At 42.9% G+C, this 13,167-nt stretch overlaps 1 protein-coding gene across 3 annotated transcripts in view; it reads left to right on the forward strand.

Moving 5' to 3' along the window:
* LOC132486586 (zinc finger protein 791-like) overlaps window positions 1-13,167 on the forward strand; it is a 50,499-nt gene that overhangs the window by 20,319 nt on the left and 17,013 nt on the right. Inside the window, exon 1 of one of the 3 annotated variants that reach the window (XM_060093983.1) lies at window positions 711-833. The exons of the other annotated variants lie outside the window; for them this stretch is intronic. Coding sequence (XP_059949966.1) covers window positions 831-833 — 3 coding nt within the window. The 5' untranslated portion in view covers window positions 711-830. Of the gene's footprint in view, window positions 1-710; window positions 834-13,167 lie in introns of those variants that run through there. 3 annotated transcript variants of the gene reach the window in all.

A 13,167-nucleotide genomic window follows, 5' to 3' on the forward strand; every position in this document is an offset into this window, starting at 1 on the left:
TTGGGCAGTTGTGAGAGTGTCCTGACGTTCCCATCCCTCACTCATCTTGGTCCTGCCCCATACATGACGGTGGTTGTGATTCTTTATCCTTCATACCTTCGCCATCTGTGATTTTTCACTCAGCAGTGGTCTTTCAGTTTTGCCTCCTTTGACCTTTCAACAAACAAGGAATTACACAGAAAAGGTTTTCCGGTGGTTTCTCTTTCTCAGTGTTTCACACATGCTAGTGTTTGAGGCTTCAGGGCTGGTCTAGGACTGCGGGGTTCATCCTCCCACCAGAGCCAAGTGCCCCTGAGGCCAGCGGGCTTTTAAAGTACCAAATGAGTGGGGGCTAGGTAGGGATGGATGGGCGTCTCTCACAGGAAGTGGTCAAAGATAAAAGTGGAGCCAGACTCATTTCATATGGTGAGGTCACTTTTAAGTCTCCGTGTCTGTGAATAAGTGTTACAGTTCCGTGAGGGCCTCGCGGCCTCATGGTTCAGTGCAGTGTCCGTGGAGGGGACAGTTCTGGACCCCTGCCAGGACAAGGTCGGCACAAAGACGAGAACTCCAGCCTCCTGTCACTCAGACACGGTGGGGCGGGGCCTTGCGAACTGTCCAATCAGGGGAGTCACTGGTTACGTACGTGTGGGCGCCAGTGGGCTACGCTCCAGTGACGCGCGTGGGTGGCGTGGACTGCTCGCTCATTCCCATTTGCTCCCGCCGCGCAGCACGTCCCCTCTCGATGCCCTTAAAGGGCTCCGGTGGCTCCGCGGCATCCTCTGTCGCTGAGACCTGCACTTGCCGCGGCAGTTGTGGGGTGGACGACAGGGAAGCCGAGAAACCGAAAAATGGTGAGTTGGGGAGCCTGGTGTTGGGAGACGGGGGCGGAGGGACCAGTTGGAACTGGCCGTGGTGGGACCCGGGCCTCCCCGCGGTCAACTCCGGACCTGCGGACCCGAGTCCACAGCCGGCGCGGCAGGCAGCGTGGGGGCTCGGCCGGCAGTCGGGACACAGGGCGGCCTCTCCGCTCACTGCTGCGGCCGGGTCTACGGGGAGGGTGATCAGGGGACAATCGTGACTCGGTATCCGGGGTTCCTGCGTTGGAGGAGCTGTGGTCTTTGGGGTCCCCAGTCCCTCCTTTCTCCCCGGGGTGGGGGGACTCTCTTTTCCCCCTCACTTTCCCAAATTTTGAGAAACATGGTCACAAATCCACGACCCTGTTCTTGTACCCTAGCTCTTCCCAGCGCAGGCAGTAAATGCCTAGATTTCCAGATCTTTCCCCACGTTCCCAAACGCCATCTTCCCCTCTCCAGTGCATAGCTTCATTATTAACTATTTGTCTTCCGCGGTGCATTTCAGACTACGCAGTATTTTAATTGTATCATTTCTCCACAGAGCCATGAATGGCTCTTTTTAAAGATTCATTTTTTTGTCTATGTATTTTTTCCATGAGAAGAAATCAGAGACTAACCACCTGGAACTACATTGTATAAGTCTTGTGCTTCCCCCCCGGACCTTTGCTGCGCACAGACATCCTGTTTGAGCCCTTTGGGTGGAGGTTCCTCTTTGGAGACTCCTGGGTAACCTTTTTATCATAGTTCCAGGTCAGCCTTGCCCCTCCCTGAGTTTGTGACTTTATTCACTTTAAGTCTCGGCTTTTGATAACTGTAAATGTATTTAATCAATAGATCTTGAAAGAGAGTATAAAATATTTCCAAAGGGGAAGAAAGAGGTGAATTTCAGAAAAAAAAATATTCCATTATACTATTCCATTAGTTAAATTTTTTCTTTTTTTTGGTCCCATGAGTGACTGCATGTAACATTCGAGATCTGTTTTTTTCTTTTCTTCAATGATGATTATTTCCAAACAGTTCCTTGCCATGGAAATAATAATTAACTAACATTTATTTTCTGAAAGGAATAGACATTTGTGTGTGTTGTTCTTGAACTAGAAAAATGCCTTACAATTTTCTTCCTTCCTTTACACATAAATCCTGGTTTTAAATGGTTGTGCTGGATTATTCAAACACTGGGTTTGTGTCACTTAAAATATCAGTGGTGTCCAAGGCAACAACAGTGGGGAACCGAGACTTGTGGTCAGTATTTCTAAGCTAAGGCCCCCTTAAGCCTGCAAAGGGAAGTACTCAGAGGACCAGTTGTTCTTGCTGGGGAGCCTCCCCCTGTAAGTGTCCTACCTGCTTGCACCCACTGTGGAAGGAGTCTTTATAGTAAGAGAAGATACAGATCCCTGGAAAGTGGGGATGCACCTGTGATGGTGGGTGGGGGATGGGGAGTGATGCCCTTTCTGAAGCTATAACTGTGATTTTCTTGGTGCCTGTTTTGAGACACAGGTTTGAGTTGCATTTGCAGTGTAGGTGCACTCAGTAATATGAGTACATTGAGAAAGTCTGTGAAGGTCATGTGTTCTGTCTCCTGGACAAGAGTTTATGAGTTTTGGAGTACATTTCAGTTAGAACTTTAAATTGAATCTGGCCAAGAGTTTTCTCACTTGTAAGAATTGAAGCCTGAGAAGGGAGCATTTGCATTATGTTGGAGCCTCCAGAGTTTATTTCTGTGGCTGCTCAGGTGTCCTTACCGTCCGTCACCAGGGACTGACACACTCTAGGGGTTGTATCCCCACAGGGCGAGTCTGGACCTCAAGCTTGGAAATCTGGGTTTCCTTCTGAACTGTAGGGAAACAGGCTGCTTATCTCACTGATTGAAATATTTGCATTTCTTTCCTTGTATATGTTTATATATTGAATATTGCAGCTCTTAACTCTAGTTTCCCTTAATGGTTTGTGGTATAATTTACTGTGTGAGTGTATAATATTTATAGGTCTCAGGCTTTAAATGTATGTTGATTGAGAGACATAGTGGGAGTAAGGCCAGGAATTCTGGAACCAAACAGAGTATTTTTTCCTTTTAGGCAAGAGATCCTCAAGATATGAGATGGGTGTATTTGAGTTCTCAGATGGTTTTTACATTTGTAAGTCAGTTTTTGTATGTGCATGTCCTTAGAGAGCTTTGAAATTTTAAGTGCTCTAATATTACTGAAGCAAATGAATTCCTTTAACTGATATGAGGAAAACTATTCAAAACTTACCTAAGTCATCGAAAATCCTAGTATATTTAATGGATTAGACCCAAATTCCTAGTGCATTACACATTACTTATTTATGAAATAATCCCCAGAGTGAGATATACAGAGAAACTATGATGCCTCTCTTGTAACTTTAGTTAGAAGGAGATATGAAACTTCATTTTTTATGCTTTTTATAAGTGTTAAATGTTTAAAGGAGTAAATCTTAGCATGGTTTCCTCCATAGAAAAGTAAAAAATAAGTTTAAAATTTAAAAATTAAAAGCAAGTTAATTAAAAGTAAAAGCTGTTAAATAGAAAAATACGGTTTATGCAGATTACTCAGTTAATCTTAAATAATCATGCGGAAGGTTAGGAAAAGGCTGTTAAGATAAGAAGGTCTAAAGTAGACTCACTCCAGAACACCCTGGCCCCTCAAGTGCTCTTGGTTCAGCCACCCCCAAATAACCAGTATTGATTATTTCTTGAGCATCTTGATTTGGTGTTTTCTTTATCAAAATGGAAGCAATTGCAAATGCATATTTTTCTTTCTTTATTTTTTTGGCCACACCACATGGCTTGTGAGATCTTAGCTCCCAGACAGGGATTGAACCTGTGCCCCCTGCAGTGGGAGTGCGAAGTCTTAACCTCTGGACTGCCAGGGAAGTCCCCAGACTCTGCATTTTTTGATATTTGCTCACAGTTAAAACCTCACCAATCTGTTAAAATAACAAGAATTCAACTAAATAAGTGTTAAAGGTCTTATTGGCTTTATTAAGTGATTGGTGGTGAATTGGACAGCATCGCATCTAGCAAGTAGAGAGGTGTCCAAGATGGAAGGCTTAGATGGGCAGAAGGGGGAAGAGGTAAGGAAAGAATGGATTATCTCATCTTTCTTTGAGGGATAGAAAAAAACCTATGCGGGGGACTTCCCTGGTGGTCCAGTGGTTAAGACTCAGTGCTCCCAATGCAGTGGCCCTGGGCTCGATCCCTGGTCGGGGAACTAGATCCCACATGCCACAACTAAGAGTTCATATGCCACAACGAAGATCCAGCGTGCCGCAACGAAGATCTGGCGTGCTGCAACTAAGACCCAGCACAGCCAAGTAAAATTTTTTTTTTTAAGGAAAAACCAATGTGGCAGATTACCTTGCTGGTGTTGACCAGAAAATTCCAGATTGGTTAAGATGACATTCCTAGGGGAGGTCGTATTTGCAGTTAGGTTAGGTATTAAGTCTTGGTTTGGTGACATGGACCTAGCACAAATGACTCCATTTGGGGCCTACTGTTTCTTTTTAACACCTCCCTCTTCCCCTTGTGCCCTGACCTGGACAAGCTGATGAGAAGTCTGGGTGGCCTCCCTTCTAGAGGCGGCAGGGGGTTCCAGCCACACAAGCTCCTGCCCTGGGGCAAGAATTTTTGCCTCGGTCCCACCCTCCACCCACAGTGAACACCCGGGCCAGGCTCCTTTTCTTGGTTTGTGAAGCCATTTCAGAGCTGCTTGAAAGGCCAGGCCTGCTCTCCCCCGAGACCTCTCTTCTGTGAGTCGTAACCCTTTTCTTACCCTCTCGGTGGGTGTGTACTACACCGGTGACAGCCTCAGCCGCACCTCTGCAGGTGACCATAGCAGCTGGCACTGTGAGCAGCATGGCCACACATGATCACCACCTGTCTGTCTTCTCCTGCTCTGACTCACTCACCTGCTGTGCTGTCTGATGGCGGCCGGCGCTGTGGGCTGCTGGGTGCTGGGGAGCTCAAGCTGTGAGCTGTGCTGCCCTGTGTTGCATTGTTGACCATACCAGGACTCAGTTCTGTGTTCAGCCGACCAGAATTGTCAGTTTTAAGAACTCCTAGGCATTTGGGAGCAGCAGTATGGGATTGGAACTCTCCTTAAATTAGTCTTGGGTCAGTGTGTTTGCTGGGATTTATCTGCATGTTAGAGTGAAGCTGTGCTAGTGCCTGGGTTGGACCCATCATGTAAGGCACAAGTGGGAAAGAGAGACGATAGCCTGTGCAAGAGCTGGGCTAGTTGGGTGGTAGTTCCTGACAGAGCAGTTACTGGAGAGAAAAGAGAGGGGGAAAGGCAGTCATTAGATGGTGACTGAGTCCCCACTCGTAATTCCAGAGAGTTCCCCAGGACCCTTGAGTTCTGCTGCTGCCTTTATTGCAACAGAGATCCTGACGTTCAGGGTTACAGAGGACAACACCATGGCACCCATGTGGCACAACCAAGGGATTCCTTCAAACCTGATTTAAGCCCTAGTTCCTTATACTTTATAAAGCAGCCAGATATCATAGAGGAGGCCTCTGACCCTGATAGCACTGATGTGTGAGGCTCTCCAAAGTAGAGTTTATAAATACCAGAGGATACCCCCCTCTCCCGAAATATTCAGTATATCCAGTGACAAAAAAGCAAAAGGGGGGGACAAGAGGGAGAGGACAAATGAAAAAAATAATGAAACAAAGGTCCACAATTTGACCCAATTGGAAATCCAAAATATACAGAAAGAATTTACACAACGAAAAAGATGAAAGGGCATTACTTGGCTTTGGTGCCTCAACAACATAGTTTATGAAGTAATTTTGCCATCTGCCGTGCTGTACTAATTCTCAAACTTTCATGCAAATAATAAATACTAGGGCTCAAATTACAGTTATACCTGGGATCCCACTAAATTTAAGCAAGGTGCCCCTGATAAATTCAGGGGAGTTACTAGATATCATATAGAAGACTAATAGGTGTATTTCGCCTTAACTTTTTGGACGCGCAGGCTCAGTGGCCATGGCTCACGGGCCCAGCCGCTCCGCGGCATATGGGATCTTACCGGACCGGGGCACGAACCCGCGTCCCCTGCATTGGCAGGCTGGTTCCCAACCACTGCGCCACCAGGGAAGCCCCGCCTTAACTTTGAGAAGTGTGGTCTTACCTAAATTCCCCGTGGTCTTATCACCCACTGTCCTAAAATAGCCACACCCAGCAAGGAAGGTCTGATCCAGTGAATTATAAATGAAATTTTAAGTTAGTCCTTGCCACTTTCAAATTATATTGATAAATGAGACCCCACTGACCTTACCTCCTAGTTAAATATGGCCCAGTGTAAATTTAACAGGGTTTTGAAAGATTGAAAAACATTGTACAAGTCTCTTTAGTGAGGAAGTGATTAACCCCCTGTGCTTCTCCTTTTAATAGCCTTATTTGGTCTCTTCTCAACCCTGGAAAAAATGAATGACACCTCACACTGGATTATGGCAACCTTGAGGCTGTGATTTCACCAAATAAGCCCCAATTCCCAGCCCCCAGCATTATGGAAATTACTGGCTCCACCCACTCAGCAACGTAAATATCCTGCTCCCACAGATTTGGCTAAGTCTGTTTTGTTCAGTGTGTATTTCAGCAGCTTCTCAGCTGCAGTTGGCCTTCACCTCGAAGGGGCATGGTACACCTTTACCTGGTTACCCTCAGGGAACCTCAGCACCACTGTGAACACACACAGTCTCTGCAGGCAGGATCTGAACTGTAGCCACCTTGATCCAGAAGCACAGGTGTGACATTACACCAATGACATCCTCTTTCTGAGAACATCAGAACATAAAAATACTGACAAAAAGAGCTCCTAAACAGTAGACAGGCCATTGCTGGTATTTGATGTGAGGCTCCTAGCAGCTTGCTTAAATTCCTAACAATTAATTGGTAACCTGGGGTCCAGTCTCCCTGACACAGTGAAGAAATAACTGTTGTCCCTCTCAGCACCCACAACCTTGTCTAGATTCTTCTGGTGTTCTGGAGGCATCTTATTCCTTGTTTACGAATTTTACTTGAGCCCATTTATACTATTACTTGTACATCGACCCACCTTGAATATTCCCCCTACAAAAAAACAAAAAGGCTCTGGACTCAGGTCGAACTGCCAGATGACAGGCACTTCCCTTAGTGCCGTCAGACACTGATTGACAGTAGAGGCTTCAGTGACCTCATCTCCTGCCCCTGGAGTTGCCATCAGTAACTGCCCTAGGCTCCACGCTATATGCCATTCGAGCTGCAGTTATCCCTTCTGACAGAGCTGTGCTAAAAACAGATAGCCCTGAGCATGTGACGCTTCACCCAGATCCCCATTATGATTTGGGACCTGTGAACAGCACCCCAAGAGCTCAGCTCAGCTATGGAGACCCCCTTGAGGCAAGATACAGCTAAACCTGGGCCCCCTGCCATAACCTACCTGCAGGAGGGGTGGCCTCCGCTCTCTTCAGCCCCTTTCTGAAGAAGGTCACCCCCTTCCCAGACCCCTAGGCTCCTTGGGGAGCTCCTTAGGATTCTCTGAGTGAAAAGCAGTGGGAGTTTTAGACACTAGAGACAGCACCACCACGCTCAGACATGATCCAGCTCAGGCAGGTGCTGCTTGTCATCCCTCACTTAGCACAGCCTGATGAAGGATGGGACTCAAGGGTCCACAACCGGCCAAACATCAGGCTGTCGTCTTAGCCCTGACCAGCAACTGGCTTCATCAGCATGTGTTTACAGACCCCTGGATGGTTGTCTAAGAGTTGCCCCTTTGTGGTCAAAGAATTCTGAGAATCTCTTGCCTAACAGGCACCCACGATATAAATCAAGGTAGGGATTTCCCTGGTGGTCCAGTGGTTAAGACTCTGCTTCCACTGCAGAGGGCACCGGTTCAGTCCCTGGTCGGCAAACTAAGATCCCACATGCCCAGCAGCCATACACACAAAAATGAAGGTAACACGCGTCTGTCCATGTCAGAGTTCCAGGCGCGGCTAATAGTAACCAAGGCACTCATTTCACTTCTTAGAACATCCAGTGCTGCGCTGTGGAACACAGCATTCAGTGTAGTTTAACCCTCTCTTGTAAGTCTCAGAGTCTTGGCCTCATAAAAGCACCAAAATGGCTCATTGAAATAACTTCAGATCAGTTGATTAAAAGATGACCTCTTTCAGCCATCAGTCATCTGAGATGAATATTAAGGCATCTGACTTCATCTTTTTTTTTTTTCCTAATAACACTTTACCTTTCTCTACAGCAGTTTTAGGTTTATAGAAAACTTGATTACAAAGTACAGAGTTCCCACGTAACCCCTCTGCCTTCATATAGTTTGCCCTGTATTTTTTTTTTTTGGCCATGCCACAGGGCATGTGGGATCTTAGTTCCCCCACCAGGGATCGGACCCCCACCCCCTGCAGTGGAAGCAGGGAGTCCTAACCACTGGACCCCCAGGGAGGTCCCTGCCCTATTTTTTATATCTAGTACTACTGTGGTACATTTGTTACATTTGATGAACAAATACTGAGGCATTAAAGTCTGCAATTTACAATAGCGTTGACTCATGTTAGACAGTCTGTGGGCTTTGGCAACATAAAATGAGTTGTGTCCATCATTTCTGTGTCATGTATTCTACTCTCATGCTCTAAAAGGCCCCTGTGCTCCACCTATTCATTCATTCCTCCCTCCCACCCGAAATCCCTGGCAGCTGAAGGTCTTACTCATAGTTTTTTCCTTTCCAGAACTATGGTTGGAATAATACAGTGTGTAGCCTTGTCATATTGGCTGCTTTCACTTAGCAATATGATTTAAGGTTTCTCCATGTCTTTTTGGTTTGATACCTCATGTCCTTTTAACACTGAAAAATATTTCACTGTATTGATGTTCCAGTGATATTTTTCCATTTACCTGTTGAAGGATATCTTGTTCACCTCTAAGTCTTGGCAATCACGAGTAAAGCTTTTATAAAAATTCATGCACAGTTTTTTTATAAACATAAGTTTTCAACTAATGTGGCAAAATACAAAGGAGCCTGATTGTTGGATTGTATGGTTAAGAATAGGTTTAGTATTTTAAGAAACTGCCTGTTTTCCAAAGTAGACATACCATTTTCCATTCCCACCAGCATTGAGAATGGAACAGGGTTCCTGTTGCTGTACATTGTCTCTGTCCTTTGGTGTTTGTTCTCAATTTTTTGAATTTTAGTATTCTAATAAGTATCTAGTAATAATCTCATTCTTCTTTTGTTTGCAATCCTAATGGCATATGATGTGGAGCATCTTTTCTTATGCTTATTTACCATCCATGTGTCTTATTTGGTGAGGTGCGCGTTTTAATATTTTGTCCATTTTTAATAGTGTTGCCTGTCTTCTTATTGTTGAGTTTTGAGTTCTTTGGATATTTCAAATAGCAGTCCTTTATCAGATAAGTGGTTTGCAGAGATCTTCTCCCAGACTGTGGCTTATTTTCAGTCTCTTAACCCTGTCTTTCATAGAGCAAGTTGTCATTTTAATGAAGTCAATTTACTAATTTTTTTCTTTCATCAATCCTACTTTTGGGGTGTTGAATCAAAAAACTCATCACCAAACCCAAGATCATATAGATTTTCTCCTATGTTACCTTTTTTCCTTCAATATTTTAAAAACTTGAAGTATAGCTGATTTACAGTGTTGTGTCAGTTTCTGCTATACAGCAAAGTGATTCAGCTGTACACATATATACATTTTTAATACTCTTTTCCATTATGGTTTATCATGGGATATTGAAGATAGTTCTCCATGCTGTACAGTAGGACCTTGTTGTTCATCCATTCTATGTATAAAAGCTTCCATCTGCTAACCCCAGCCTCCCACTCCATCCCTCCCCCACCCCCTCCCCCTCGGCAGCCGCCAGTCTGTTCTCTATGTCCATGATTCTGTTTCTGTTTCATAGATAGGTTCACTTTCTCCTGTGTTATCTTCTAGGAGTTCTGTAGTTTTGCCTTTTACATAATATCTGTGGTCCATTTGGGGTTAATTTTTGCAAAAGGTGTAGGATTTGTGTCTAGACGTTCTTTTTTTCAATGTGGATATCTAGTTTTCCTGGCACTATTTGTTGAAAAGACTGTTGTTTCTTCATTAAATTGCCTTTGATCCTTTGTCAAAGATGAATTGACTAGATTTGTTTGGATCTATAGGAAATCATTGACTTTGTATGTTAGCTATCCTTCAGTCTTACTGTACTCTCTTATTAGTTCAGGGGTTTTCTTTGTTGTTGTTGATTCTTTTTCTCCATAATCATGTCATATATGACAAAAGACAGTTTTATTTCTTACTTCCCATTCTGTATACCTTACATGTCCTTTTATTCTGTAAGTTTCCAGTACAGTGTTGACTAGGACTGGTGAGAGAGAGGACATCATTGCCTCCTGATATTACCAGGAAAGCATCTAGCTTCTCACCATTAAGTGTGATGTTAACTGCAGGTTTTTTGTAGACGGTCTTTCTCAAGAAGAAGAAGTTCCTCTCTATTCCTAGTGTGCTATCATAAATGGACTTTGGATTTTTTCAAATGCTTTTAAATTTTCATTTTTTCCTGTTTCATTCCTCATATTAATAATTTGGCTTTTCTTCTTTCTTTCTTTTTTTTTTTTGGCCATGCTGTGTGGCTTGCAGTATCTTAGTTCCCCAACCAGGGATTGAACCCAAACCCTCAGCAGTGAAAGCACAGAGTCTTAACCACTGGACCACCAGGGAATTCCCATGTCTTTTCTCTTTTTTTTCTCAGCTTATATAGACATTTCTGAATTTCATCTCTTCAAAAAACAGATGTGTTTTGTTGATTTTTCTCAATGATTTCTTGTACTTTCATTGATTTCTTCTCAAATTATTACATCTTCTTCCTGTGCTTACTTTGGGCTTAATTTCCTCTTCTTTTTCTACTTTTTAAGGCTAAAGGCTTAGATCATTAATTACAGATCTCTTTCTTCAAGTGTGTGCCTTCAATGCCATAAATTTCCCTCTACGCCCACCCTATTTTTGCTGCATTCCACAAGTTTCGGTAAATTGTATATTCATTTTTATTTAATCAAGGTAATTTTTAATTGCTATTGAAACTTTTTCTTTGATCCATGGGTTATTTAAAAGTGTGTTGTTTAATCTTGAAGTATTTGAATGTTTTTAAATATCTTTCTATTATTGATTTCCAGGTTAATGCCTTTGTGTTCTGAGAGTATATTTTTGTATGATTTCCCTTAAGATTAGTTAATATGTGTTTTATGTCCCAGAATGTGTTTCTTTTGGCCACGCCACGCAGCTTGCAGTATCTTAGTTCCCCAACCAGGGATCAAACCCGGCCCCACGGCAGTGAAAGCACCCGGTCCTAACCACTGGACCACCAGGGAATTCCCCCAGAATGTGTTCTATCCTTACGAATTTCCCATGTTAACTTGAGAAGGATGTGTATTCTGCTATTGTTTAATGAAGTAATACACAGTTTTCAGTTACGTCCGGTTGTTTGAGGGCACTGTTCAATTCAGCTCTGTGGCTTTCCTGAATATCTTCCTGCTGGTTCTCATAATCATTTATTAGAGGGGTGTTGAAGTCCAACTATAATAGTGGAGTCGTCTGTTTCTCCTTGTAATCCTATCCATTTTTCCCTGGTGTATTTTGCCACTGTGTTGTTGCTGTGCACGTAAGCACTAAGGATTGCTTTGTCTTCTTGGAGACTTAACCCCTTTATCTTCATGCATTGCCCCTCTTTATCTCTGTGCTTTGTCAGAAAGTAATATGGATATTCTGCTTATCTTTTAATGCTAACATGATAACATCTTTTTCCATCCCTTAGTCTTAATCCATCTGTCTTTACTATGAATGCGGCTTTATTACAGACAACATATAATTTTTTTAAATCCACTATGACAGTATGTGGCTTCAATTGTTGTATTTTTAGACCATTGACTTTTTTTTAGGTATAGTTGATTTACAGTATTATATCAGTTTCAGGCATACAACCTAATAATTCAAAATATTTATAGATTATACTCCATATAAAGTTATTACAAAATATTGGCTATATTCCTTGTGCTATACAATATACACTTGTAACTTATTTATTTTATACATAGTAGTTTGTACCCCTTAATCTCCCACCCGTGTCTTTCCCCTCCCCACTTCGCTCTCTCCATTTGTAACTGCTAGTTTGTTCTATCTGTGAGTCTGTTTTTGTTTTGTTACATTCATTTGTTTCTTTTAGATTCCCCATATAAGTGAAATCATAGAGTATTTGTCTTTCTCTGTTGACTTATTTTACTGAGCATAATACCCTTCATCTATCCATGTTGTTGCAAATGGCAAAATTACATTCTTTTTTCTGGCCGAGAAGTATTCCATTGTATGTATGCACCACATCTTCTTTATCCATTCATCTGTCGATGGACACTTAGGTTGCCTCCATATCTTGGCTATTGTAAATAATGCTGCTGTGAACATTGGGGTGTGTGTATCTGTTTGAAATAGTGTTCCATCATCTTCAGATATATACCCAGGAGTGGAATTGCTGGATCATATGGTAGTTCTATTTTCAGTTTTTTGAGAAATCTCAGTACTGTTTTCCATATTAGTTGGCACTAATTTACATTCCTAGCAACAGTGTACAAGGGTTCCCTTTTCTCTACATCCTCACCAACATTTGTTATTTGTGGTCTTTTTGATGGAAGATGTTCAGACAGGTGTGAGGTGATACCTTGTTGTTTTGACTTGCATTTCTCTGATGCAGTGATGTTGAGCATCTTTTCATATGCTAGTTGACCATCTGTATGTCTTCTTTGGAAAAATGTCTACTCAGGTCTTCTATCCATTTTTTAATTGGGTTATTTTTTTTGATACTGAGGTATATGAGCTGTTTATATCTTTTGGATATTAACCCCTTATCAGTCATATCATTTGCAAATATTTTCTCCCATTCAATGTGCTGTCTTCTCATTTTGTCGATGGTTTATTTACTTATTTTTTTTATTTTTTTTTTTCGGGTATGCGGGCCTCTCACTGACGTGGCCTCTCCCATTGCGGAGCACAGGCTCCGGACACGCAGGCTCAGTGGCCATGGCTCACGGGCCTAGCCGCTCCGCGGCATGTGGGATCTTCCCAGACTGGGGCACGAACCCGTGTCCCCTGCATCGGCAGGCGGACTCTTAACCACTGCGCCACCAGGGAAGCCCTATTTACTTATTTTTTAACCACAAAGTTTATTGGTACACATACCCTTCCATACTTCCTCCTGTGTTTATTTTAAATTTTTTCTTTTTATTGATATTTTATTGACATACAAAGTACTTTAAATGTAGTATTAACCAA

This window comes from Mesoplodon densirostris, chromosome 3 (genome assembly GCF_025265405.1).
Source record: "Mesoplodon densirostris isolate mMesDen1 chromosome 3, mMesDen1 primary haplotype, whole genome shotgun sequence".
Classification (NCBI taxonomy): domain Eukaryota; kingdom Metazoa; phylum Chordata; class Mammalia; order Artiodactyla; family Ziphiidae; genus Mesoplodon; species Mesoplodon densirostris.